The following is a 12488-nucleotide window of genomic DNA, read 5'->3' on the forward strand; positions in this document are numbered from 1 at the left end:
TGAGCCAAAAGGGGATTTAAAAAAATGGAATGGAAAATACTTTACATAGACAAATGCCCCCGACACATTACATGTACAAGAGCTATTGTGGCCTCTCATTGTAAACCTCTAGCCATCAATATAGAGGTGTAGCATTAATAGCTCCCGCTCGTCTGGGAAGACTTCATACAAGATTTTGGAGGGGTCTTGGAATTTTCGCCCATTCCTCCAGAAGAGCATTTGTGAGGTCAGACCCTGATGCTGGAGGAGAGGCCGGCCTCACAATCTCCGGGCTTCATTGATAAGGTGTTGGGTGGGGTTGAGGTCAGGGCTCTGTGCGGCCGGCCATGTTCCTCCATCATGTCAGAACAGAAATGGGCCTTTGCCAAACTGTTGTCATCAAATTGGAAGCTAAAGTTTTCCTAAATGTCTCGTTATCCTGAAGTGTATTTACCATTACTAAGGGGCTAAGTCTGACCCCTGAAAAACAATCCCATAACATTATCCCCCCTCCACCGAATTTTACAGCTGGCACATGCACAATGCAGTCTGGTAGCTGAGGTTTTCCTGGCTTTCACCTAAACTGGTAGATAGATTTGTTACTCCACAAAACAAATTTCCAATGCTCGACAGTCTGGTGGCGGCTTTATACCACCCATCCGACGACAGGCATTGTGCTTGGTGATATAAGGCATGCTTACGCAACGGCAATATCCTACTGAACCACTGTGCTGGCATCAGTGATCATTTTATAATGAGCCTAGGGGCTATATGTTATACACCGGGGGCAATAGGCCTGAATGAAAAATGTGTATACAATGATTAAGACGTGTCTCAATACTTTTGTCCATACTGTTTACATAGGAGGACGCATATAACTCCCTCCCGCTGGATTGCGGTGATTTCTAAATAATGCTGTATGAAATCACTTTGCCCATACAACACAGCCCTGCCTGAGTTCTACAATTCGGTTTTCCGCCCCTATTCTGTCTTGCATTTGCGGTTACTTGCAGATAGTTTCTTCGGTTGCACGCTGGTTTACAGGAGGCCGACAGACTAAAATGAAAAGGGCGAAAAAAAAATACTGAAAAAATAGAAATGAGTTGTAATGTTGTCCATCACTGTGTTGTAATATCCTGTATCACGTGGAATTATCATCCCACTTTAGGACACAAAAGACCTTTCTGAAATCCAGCAGATCACCGAGCGATGGAGAGATCACATGTCCCGATTCCATCTGGATCTGCAGCGCAGCGAGGAGTCCAGCAGAGCGAAGCTGCAGACGATCCGCACAGACATGAACAAGTGGCGGCTGCATTTTCAGGAACACGTTTTGTATGTTTATTCCTTTATAAATGATAATCTTTATATACAGGCTCTGTCACCTCTGATGCTTTACAATGAAACATACAGTGTTGTAGAGGAATCGGTAATCCGGGCTGACCTCTGCTATTAAATCCAGTGATATTTAATGATACAAATCTTACATAGATGACTAGAGATGAGCAGACCGGTGGGAGTTCGGTTCGGAGGGTGCAGCCGGACTTTAGATAAAGGTCGGTTTGGGACCCGGACTTGACTTGTACCCCAATGGAAGTCACTGATTGGGCCATTCGGCTCTCCGCCCGCATACACTTCCGGGGGAGGGAGGGCAGGTTTTTTTTATTGGACACACTACATCTGAAACAATATTTTTACCCTTTCCCCCGTGACATCCATTTAGAGACTGCAAGTGGCTCGCACTGGAGCGTACCCGAGCCCAGCGATGCTTCATCTAGTGTTTAGCAGACATACAGCACCTGAACTCCGAACTCCGACACTGAGATTTTTGAACCGTCCATGTTCGGTACAAATACTGAACTTTACATTCAGATTCACTCAACTCTATAGAGGACTAAAAAAATAGGACTCAAAGGACCTCTGTGTCCAGAAATAATTCCCAAGATTGCTGGGCCTCTTCCTCACGCACAGACAGACACAATTACTCCGTAATCATGAAAGTATTTACCCGATTTATCATCGGAACGAGTCCGGAAATTAGAACTTTTGTCAAACTCTAATCATGGTCGATATAAGACTAGGGTCGCACTTACTACTGGGCGTAGACACAGTAGATGTCCGGGTTTCCATTACAATCCCCTAGAACTTGGATTCTAACGGGACCCCCTACAGATTCATTCTGTCTGTGTCCTAGTAGCAGTCCCTTTTGTTTTCAGACAAGCAAAAAAAAAAAGTGGTTAGCCATGTTTTTGTGCATGTCTCAAAAAGAAAAAAGCTGCCAGGACGGACGGCAGACATTGTCCACAATGACCCATTTGGCTTCATACAAATGAAGGGATCCTTCAGGCTAGTTTGGTGCTCATGTCGAAAACGGTCAACGAGCAGTTCTGGGTGTATATTGCTAATCCCTTCCTAACTGTTCCTGAATACACCAGCATAGATAAAGAGATCTATAGAAAAAGGATTTCTAAAGATCTTATATCATATGCTAATGAGCGCAGGGACTAGTCCCAAGGGTGTTTATATTCCCCGACTAGTCTGCCCTCTTAGCATGATAGTATGCCCCTGTGGGCATACTAACATGCTATTCAATGCAGCATCACCGCACATACCTGTGTTGGCTGTGACCGCGCTTCTAAAGTCCTGGCACTTTCAGTCATGCACAGTAGAGCTCTCTGAAGCCGGGACGTGTACACCCGGCTTCATACTGTTCGTGACCGGAAGTGCCGGACATTCAGAAGTGCAGTCACAGCAAGCACAGGTACTCACGTCACCGCTGGTGATGCTGCATTGAATAGTATGTAAGTACTCCCCTGGCATACTAACATGCTAAGAGGGCGGCTAGTCGGGGGATATAACGCCCTTGTGACTAGTCCCTGTGCTCATTAACATAAGATAAAAGATCTTTAGAAATACTCTTTCTATAGATCTCTTTATCTATGCTAGTGTATACAGGGACGGTTAGGCAGGGATTAGCAATATACACCCAGAACTGCTCATGGTTCCCTCTGCATATTGCACCTGACAGGTTCCCAGACATTGGCTGACGTCTCAAGGGTGACTAGTTAAAAGGGCAGTTTCCACCACCCACTAGCCCTGAGTGACAGGTCTTTCCACATGTGTATAGTAAAAAAATCTCTAGCATTGCATTAAAACACTAAACTCTAGGAAGTCATTAATCGAAAACAGGTGCACCCTGTGCAGTATCAGGCTCCATCCCAAGAACAGCCCTAAAAAATAGGTTACCACAGCATCCCATCACCCATCCCATCACCCATCCCATCACCCATCCCATCACCCATCCCATCACCCATCCCATCACCCATCCCATCACCCATCCCATCGCCCATCCCATCGCCCATCCCAGCATCACATCCCATCCCCCATCCCATCCCCCATCCCATCACCCATCCCATCACCCATCCCAGCACCCATCCCAGCACCCATCCCATCCCCCATCCCATCCCCCATCCCATCCCCCATCCCATCCCCCATCCCATCCCCCATCCCATCCCCCATCCCATCGCCCATCCCAGCATCACATCCCATCACCCATCCCATCACCCATCCCATCACCCATCCCATCGCCCATCCCATCGCCCATCCCATCCCATCACCCATCCCATCGCCCATCCCATCGCCCATCCCATCCCCCATCCCATCCCCCATCCCATCGCCCATCCCATCACCCATCCCATCACCCATCCCATCACCCATCCCATCACCCATCCCAGCACCCATCCCATCCCCCATCCCATCACCCATCCCATCACCCATCCCATCGCCCATCCCATCGCCCATCCCATCGCCCATCCCAGCATCACATCCCATCACCCATCCCATCACCCATCCCATCCCCCATCCCATCCCCCATCCCATCCCCCATCCCATCCCCCATCCCATCGCCCATCCCATCGCCCATCCCAGCATCACATCCCATCACCCATACCATCACCCATCCCATCACCCATCCCATCCCATCGCCCATCCCATCACCCATCCCATCGCCCATCCCATCGCCCATCCCATCGCCCATCCCATCGCCCATCCCATCGCCCATCCCAGCATCACATCCCATCACCCATCCCATCACCCATCCCATCACCCATCCCATCCCCCATCCCATCCCATCCCCCATCCCATCCCCCATCCCATTGCCCATCCCATCGCCCATCCCATCACCCATCCCATCGCCCATCCCATCGCCCATCCCAGCATCACATCCCATCCCCCATCCCATCCCCCATCCCATCGCCCATCCCATCACCCATCCCATCACCCATCCCATCACCCATCCCATCACCCATCCCATCACCCATCCCATCACCCATCCCATCCCCCATCCCATCACCCATCCCATCGCCCATCCCATCACCCATCCCATCGCCCATCCCATCACCCATCCCATCACCCATCCCATCACCCATCCCATCACCCATCCCATCACCCATCCCAGCACTCATCCCATCCCCCATCCCCCATCCCATCCCCCATCCCATCGCCCATCCCATCGCCCATCCCATCGCCCATCCCAGCATCACATCCCATCACCCATCCCATCACCCATCCCATCACCCATCCCATCGCCCATCCCATCACCCATCCCATCGCCCATCCCAGCATCACATCCCATCCCCCATCCCATCCCCCATCCCATCACCCATCCCATCCCCCATCCCATCCCCCATCCCATCACCCATCCCATCGCCCATCCCATCACCCATCCCATCACCCATCCCATCGCCCATCCCATCACCCATCCCATCGCCCATCCCATCGCCCATCCCAGCATCACATCCCATCCCCCATCCCATCCCCCATCCCATCCCCCATCCCATCACCCATCCCATCACCCATCCCATCGCCCATCCCATCACCCATCCCATCCCCCATCCCATCCCCCATCCCAGCATCACATCCTTCTTTATTCTACCGACAAAATAAATCAGCAATTTTCCAACTGTCACATTATTAATTGATTATGTAGATCCAGCACAACACATCAACTAGACACCGGACCTACACACTGGGACAAAAAATGTGTGTGTGCGTGTGCGCGTGCGTGTGTGTGTGTGTGTGCGCGTGCGTGTGTGTGTGTGTGTAGGTAAACACGTGTCACTCAAGTGCAGGGGCAGGTGAAGCTGCGGCCTTTTGGAGTAATCACCTCTGCACTATGGTTCCCGGACGTTTTTTCTGAAATGCCGCAGTGTTTACCTGTCTGAAATGATACAACCAGAATCGGATACATTCTACTATGGTTTGGGGCAGCATTAATCAGCTGCCAGGTTCACTTTATTAGACAGGAGCCTTTAGAGAGAACCTGTCACCAGATTTTTCTTTATTAAACTAAAAGTCTCCCCTTCTGCAGCTCCTGGGCCGCTTTCTATGAAGGTGCACCTTGGCCCTGACTCCCCTTCCAAACCCCAAAAATAACTTTATAAAACATGACCACCACATATGCTAATGACCTGTGTTTGCCAGATGGGCGGGCTCATTTTCTGCTCCTTTATCCCCCTCCTGCCGCTGATTGCCATCCTCCTGTCTTGATTGACGGGATGACACCCTTCATCATCCTCCTCGTCGCATTTTCAAATCTCGCGCCTGTGCAGTTAGGTCTGCTCGCGCAGGCGCAGTTCGCTCTGCCATATCGCGGGCAGAGCAGAAAACAGCGCACTAGCTCGCGCCGGTGCGCTAAATGTGCAGGTGTGAGATTATGGGCGGGTGCGAGCATGGCGCTGGTGGGGTCGGCGCTGTGCATGGCCCCTTTTCAAATCTTTACACCATGACCGTAACCTCAGAACTTGTATATAATATACTGTATATGTAGGGCAGGAATAACTTACGGTAAGTAATGAATTTCTTATGTTTTCCTTTTCTTTACACCAGTGTGGACCGGCACTGCTATAAGTTACAAGAAGAAGTCACGCTAACGATACTACAGGATGTGAAGAACTGGGAAAATGTACGAAGGTTTGACAATAAAATGTCTCTTCATTTTATACAATGCAGGGTTTTTTTAGTCTGTAATTCTTTGTATTACCAAGTGAGTCAATATTATAAAATTACAATGAATTTTAGAAGTGATAACGTTATATAAATACTTTTTGCTTGGATATTTCTGTGGGGACAGAACTGTTACACCAGCTCCGTGACTATATCTTAGGCCTCTTTCACACGTCCGTGTCTCCGGTACGGATTTGTTCCATTTCCTCACGTACCAGAGATACGGGCACACGTAGACCCATTAAAATCAGTGGGTCTGCGCTCACGTGCGTGTTCTGCCATGGACCGTGTGTCCGTGTTGAGCATACATGTGCCCGTGTTCTCCACGCGTAGACATGTCCATTTTTCTCCGGCATCACGGGGGTCACACGGAACACTAACGAACCACACAGAGGTGTTCCATGTGACACGCACCGGAGAAAACACACGTGTCTGAGAAAAAAATAACAAAACTTTACTCCCCTTCTCCAGCCCTCCTGTCTCTGCCGCTGCTGTCACTTGCTGCCGACCGCCGCTCATTATGCTCATTGCATATTCACTTCACTGCGGCCGGAAGCAGCAGCAGCGGGGAGTCTGCAGAAGCGGAGACCGAAGATCAGCACCACGGACAGCGACGGCAGGGACAGGTGAGCAGAAATATCTTGTTCTCCGTGTGTTATCCGTGATAACACACGGAGAACACACGTGTGCCATCAACACGGGTCATGGAGGGCAATACGCACCTTTGACACGTCCGTGAAAAAAAGTGTGTGATTTTCACGGACGTGTGAAAGAGGCCTTAGGGTTTATGCTCTTATATACTCAAATCACAAAGCCTGTTCTTTTGACTATCCAGCTACTTATTCTTGCTTATGTAGCACTTATGTATTCTGTATCGCCAATATGTGCATAAAACATATTCACAGAGAATGATAAGAGGTAACTCAATATACAGTATTACATCTAGGCAGGGTATTTTATATTGCCGTTAGGTTATTGTCACAGTTATAATTTGAAGCCGAACATTTATCTGTGGATATTCTGAAAGCTCAGCATTTCTGCTGCAGATTTCCAGCTGCAACGTGCAGAGTCGTCCCATTGAGGTTAATGCAGATGATTTGTGGCTTTTTAAAGTAGAATTTGCTGGAATAATGGGCACATAAAAATTAGGATAAAAACAACGAGCAAATACCGTGCAGGAAGTAAATAAATAATACCGTGTTTCCCAGAAAATAAGACACTATCTTATAATATTTTTTGCCCCGAAAAATGCGCTTGAGCTTATTTTCAGATTAGTCTTTATTTTTTTTAGGGAAACACTGGTTGGGGTAAGTTTACCCTCAAAAGAAGGTAGACACCCCACAAGATAATCACACTTACCAGACCCCGAACATCTGCATCACTCCCAGGTCCTCAATGCGGTCCACAGCAGGTCTTCGATGCGTTCCCCAACAGTCTTCCCAGCAGAGCGGGTCCTCGATACGATCCTCAGCAGGTTCTCAATGCGATCCACAGCAGTTTCTCTATGCGATCCACAGCAGGTTCTCGATGCGATCCACAGCAGTCTTCCTAGTAGAGCAGGTCCTCGATATGATCCCCAGCAGGTACTCGATGTGTTCCACAGCAGGTCTTCGATGCATTCCTCAGCAGTCTTCCCAGTAGAGCGGGTCCTCGATACGGTCCTCAGCAGGTTCTCTATGCGATCCACAGCAGGTTCTCGATGCGATCCACAGCAGATTCTCTATGCGATCCACAGCAGTCTTCCCAGTAGAGCAGGTCCTCGATACGATCCACAGCAGTTTCTCTATGCGATCCACAGCAGATTCTCTATGCGATCCACAGCAGTCTTCCTAGTAGAGCAGGTCCTCGATATGATCCCCAGCAGGTACTCGATGTGTTCCACAGCAGGTCTTCGATGCATTCCTCAGCAGTCTTCCCAGTAGAGCGGGTCCTCGATACGGTCCTCAGCAGGTTCTCTATGCGATCCACAGCAGGTTCTCGATGCGATCCACAGCAGATTCTCTATGCGATCCACAGCAGTCTTCCCAGTAGAGCAGGTCCTCGATACGATCCACAGCAGTTTCTCTATGCGATCCACAGCAGATTCTCTATGCGATCCACAGCAGTCTTCCTAGTAGAGCAGGTCCTCGATATGATCCCCAGCAGGTCTTCGATGCATTCCTCAGCAGTCTTCCCAGTAAAGCAGGTCCTCGATACGATCCACAGCAGGTTCTCAATGTGATCCACAGCAGTTTCTCGATGCGATCCACAGCAGTCTTCCTAGTAGAGCAGGTCCTCGATATGATCCCCAGCAGGTACTCGATGCGATCCACAGCAGTTTTCCCAGTAGAGCAGGTCCTCAATATGATCCAGAGTAGATCTGTGGCGCCCCTGACCTGGTCAGGCACCACTGAGTACTGCACCCATGCTGGGGACAGTACAACACAGGTAATCCAGAAGGCTGACCGAGGTGTGACTACACAGGCGCATAGTGATCAGGTCTCACACATGTACCTTTGAGAGGACCCCTGGGGATCCCAGGAGGGGGCGAAGCCTCCATCTCCACTCGAGGGGTGGAGGGGGCGAAGCCTCCATCTCCACTCGAGGGGTGTGGTAGAGAGCCTGGTTGCTAGGTGGCGTAGGCAGGCACAAAAGGGAAAAGAGGAAGGAGGAGGAGAGGAGCAGTCTGAAGCAGAGTGTGGAGGAGTGAGGAGCATGGAAGTGGAGCTCAGACAGGAGCAGCAGTGCAGGTCCCACGAGTGAGCCGGTTTAGTGTGCAGCTCAGGGAAAGCAGACGTGAGGAGCAGACCCTGGAGCTGTTGCAGTCTAACAGCGTCCGCGCAGTGACTACCGACGGGGGAGAACGGTCACCTGGTAGTGCTGCCCGAACCCCACACACAGCTGGAGAGAGAGCCGCGTAGTGGAAAGTACGGAGACTGTCAGGGAGTACCAGGCCCAAACGGGCGGCAGATCCCGGTGCGGGGATAGATCCACCTTTCCTTGCTAAACCTGCCGGTGTGGGGCCCTCAAAGCCCACGCCACAACACCCCAAAGGCCGCAGCCACGTAGCCACAGTTAGGGCCCATAGTTCACAGGAGGCAAGCAGCTGGAGTGATCTGGTCCAGGCGACAAGCAAACGGCAAACAAACGAGGGGAGCAGCTACTTCCCTGGGTGACCCCCATAGGGACTAAAAGTCGGGGTTACCACAAACCACAGAAGGGCTAAGGAAGGCGAGTCGGTAGCCACCCTCATCAGTCAGCCTGAAGGATACCTGGTTCCAGCCTGGTTCATCCCAGCTACGCCCGGGTTACTCGCCCTGCCATCATCAGTGAGTAAAACCCCTGAAAGACATTCTGCTTGTGTTGAGTTACTCTGCGCCTTGTGGTTCCACACACTTACACAGGGCCCTGGGGCTTGCCTCACTCTCGGGCGGCTATTACAACTGACTGCACCCACCATCAGCCCCAGGCGTCCCTTAATCTGCAGTGGCGGTCCCCACTGACCGCAATTCTGAGAGTGGCGTCACGACAATCCTAAATAGAAGATCTCCTACCTGTGACAGGATCCAGCTGCGTGGAGTCCCTGAAGGTAATGCACCGACACAACACCTGTGGGGCTTCACATCTGGCGTCACGAACAGGATAAGGACTAGACCTGTTCAGACAGGTGACCATGTGCCTGGGCGGTCCGCTTGAAAAATTGGAAGCGCCGCCATATTGCCACCATGAAAAGCGCGCTGAAGAACAACAGCAGCCCGCGCTGGGAGAAGTTACCGCCCACGAAGAGGTGTGGCTACCCAGAGATCCCCTGCAGAGTCCTGACCTCGCAAGTGAAGAGAGCGGAGGCGTTCAGAGACGTCGGGACAGAAAGGGAGCCAGAAGCCTGCTGCTGGAAGAGGCAGAGCAGAAACTGAAGAGCCTGCTACTGGAGGCAGCGACGAGTCCGCTGCTGGGAAATCGTGCAGAAGAAGGCGCAGAGGAAATGGCGTCTGAACGCAGAGACCCAGAGCCAGGCTCCGCTGCCTGGTGGTATCAGGAACTTGCCCAGTTCTGCGATCAACTGGAGGCCAGGGTCATACGACAGATCAGCGAGGAACGCACGGCGCTTCTGGAGATGGCTGCCGCGGTGCAGGCCTATGAGGAAAAAGCTGCGCGACGAGTGCCAGACCGAGCGGCGACGACTCAGACCCCGATGGTGCCACCGATGGGTGAGTCCAGTGTTGCCCCTGCCAGCGCGAGTGTCCCGACCCCTGCTGCCACGCCCGCGGTCCCTGAAGAGGCGCCCGGCGCGGCGACGCTGCACCAGGCCGCAGCAGCGATGCCCTGCCCGGCCCGCCAAGCCCAGGCCGCCGCAGCGATGCCTTGCCCAGCCCGCAAAGATCCGGCTGCCACCGCGACCCTCATCCATGCCGCAGGTGTGACGCTGACCCAGGCCGCCGCCTTGCTAGGCCCGGCCCGCCAAGACCCCACCGCAGCAGCGACGCTCATCCACGCCGCAGGCGAGGTGCTGAACCAGGCCGCAGCCACGCCAGGTGCGGCCCGCCAAGCTCCGATCGCTGCAGCGACGCCCAGCCCAGCCTGCACAGATCCCATCGCAGCTGCGACGCCAATTCAGGCCGCCGCAGCGATGCCCTGCCCGGCCCGCCAAGAACCGGCCACAGTAGCAACGCCCGCTAAGACTCCAGCTGCGACCCTGAGTGAGACTGCGACAGCGACGCTGATTCAGGCCGCCGCCATGCAGGGCGCGGCCCGCCAAGACCAGGCCGCCGCCATGTCAGGCGCGGCCCGCCAAGACCAGGCCGCCGCCATGTCAGGCGCGGCCCGCCAAGACAAGAATGTACCACTGTTTACCCCGGCCTGCAAGGCCAGAGCAGACACCGCTCCCCAGTCTAAGGAAGTCCCTGCTAGGAAGTCCCTGATAGGAGAGGACCCCGCATACTGGAAGCTGAAGGCTGATCTGGAGGCCCAGTTCCCACAGGAGATGGTGGACCGGTATCTGCTCCCTCCGCACACCCCCAAGGCGACTCCTGCAGCAACCACGCCAAAGAGTCCCCCGCCCGGGCCTGCTGATGAACACCCATCCCCAGCGCTGCCACAACAGGAGTGCTCAGAAGAACTAAGGGGGAGAGGAGGCCAGGAAGCTGAGAAGCTGACCCCGGAGCCATCAGCAGGGGATCCATGCCCAGAGCCAGAGATGTTGCCATACTCCCGCTGGGATGAAGAGGAAGATTTGTCCAGAAACCTCACCTGGGAGCCTGCAAACAGTGAAGCAGCAACCCAGCAGAATCCAGCCCGTAGGACACGGCGCCGTAGCAGAACAAAGTTTTCCCCTGCACCGCAGTCTCCAGAGCAGAAAGACGAAGTCATGGCCAGAGACTTGGAAGAGAAACGGTTCCTGAGAAGGGCCAAATCCCAGGTTAGAGGTCCACTTTGTCGTGGTGTAGTAGAAGACTTCAGCTTGAAATCAGGATATGGCTTCATAGTAGCTCCTGGTATGAAGGAAGGCATCTTTGTTAACAGAAGAGACGTTAGAGCCCATTTGCCCAGAGGACATCCAGGAAGGAACCTACGGACAGGAGATTCAGTGGAATTCACCATGCACCAAGGAGAAAGAGGATGGTATGCATTGGATGTTACACCATGTCCCAGAAATCCCTACAGTGAACCTGCTGTCTCAACAGAAAAAGAAACAGATACAGAAAAAGAAACAGATACAGAAGAAGAAGGAAAAGACAGAGATGGAGAAAGCAACAGGTGCCGCAGCCCTACAGGCCCAAGCCCTGGTGAGGAGGAATCTGTTTGAAGTAAAGTAAAGTACAGCAAGTTACAGTTTTGACCAGTTTGCAACGTTTATAAGTTTAAGCATGTGCCCACATGAACTAATGTGAGAAACCCATAAACCTTAAGGCTATGAACTGGCTATAGCCACAAACTCTCGCAGTGTAAATAGTTACCCCAGAGGTACCACCACCAGAGCCAGCCTGTTTAGGGGCCTGGCTCGCCTGCAACCAGGGAGCATGCCTGTTTATGGGGCCTGGCTCTCCACCACAAACAGGGTACCTGGTCAGCACCAACTGTGGAGGCCGCCTCTACATCCTGCCAGAAGAGGCTGAAGGCGCGGCTCCACCAGGCCAGGTATACCCTGAAACCACCAGACCATGAAAGCCGCCTCTACATCCTGCCAGAAGTGGCTGAAGGCGCGGCCAACGAGAGAGGGTTTAGGGTGGGTTAACGGACTTGTGGGTGGAGGGTGGTGATGTATGGTACCTGGTGGTTTTAAAACGTTTTACCATGTTTTAATGTTTTACGCATTTTAAAATGTTGTCTTGCAGCCCGAGGACGTGCTGGTGATAACTAAGGGGGAATGTGGCGCCCCTGACCTGGTCAGGCACCACTGAGTACTGCACCCATGCTGGGGACAGTACAACACAGGTAATCCAGAAGGCTGACCGAGGTGTGACTACACAGGCGCATAGTGATCAGGTCTCACACATGTACCTTTGAGAGGACCCCTGGGGATCCCAGGA

General features: G+C 52.5%; 1 protein-coding gene across 3 annotated transcripts in view; it reads left to right on the forward strand.

Annotated features, from left to right (window-relative positions):
• Nucleotides 1-12488, forward strand: part of AXDND1 (axonemal dynein light chain domain containing 1) — a 141004-nt gene that overhangs the window by 90324 nt on the left and 38192 nt on the right. For all 3 annotated transcript variants that reach the window (XR_012725076.1, XM_075321207.1, XM_075321208.1), the window contains exons 13-14: nucleotides 1148-1314; nucleotides 5866-5941. Coding sequence is in view for 2 of the 3 variants with exons in the window: in XM_075321207.1 (XP_075177322.1) it covers nucleotides 1148-1314; nucleotides 5866-5941 (243 nt within the window). In the remaining variant the exon portion in view is untranslated. The remainder of the gene's footprint in view (nucleotides 1-1147; nucleotides 1315-5865; nucleotides 5942-12488) is intronic.

This window comes from Anomaloglossus baeobatrachus, chromosome 8 (assembly GCF_048569485.1).
Source record: "Anomaloglossus baeobatrachus isolate aAnoBae1 chromosome 8, aAnoBae1.hap1, whole genome shotgun sequence".
NCBI classification, from domain to species: domain Eukaryota; kingdom Metazoa; phylum Chordata; class Amphibia; order Anura; family Aromobatidae; genus Anomaloglossus; species Anomaloglossus baeobatrachus.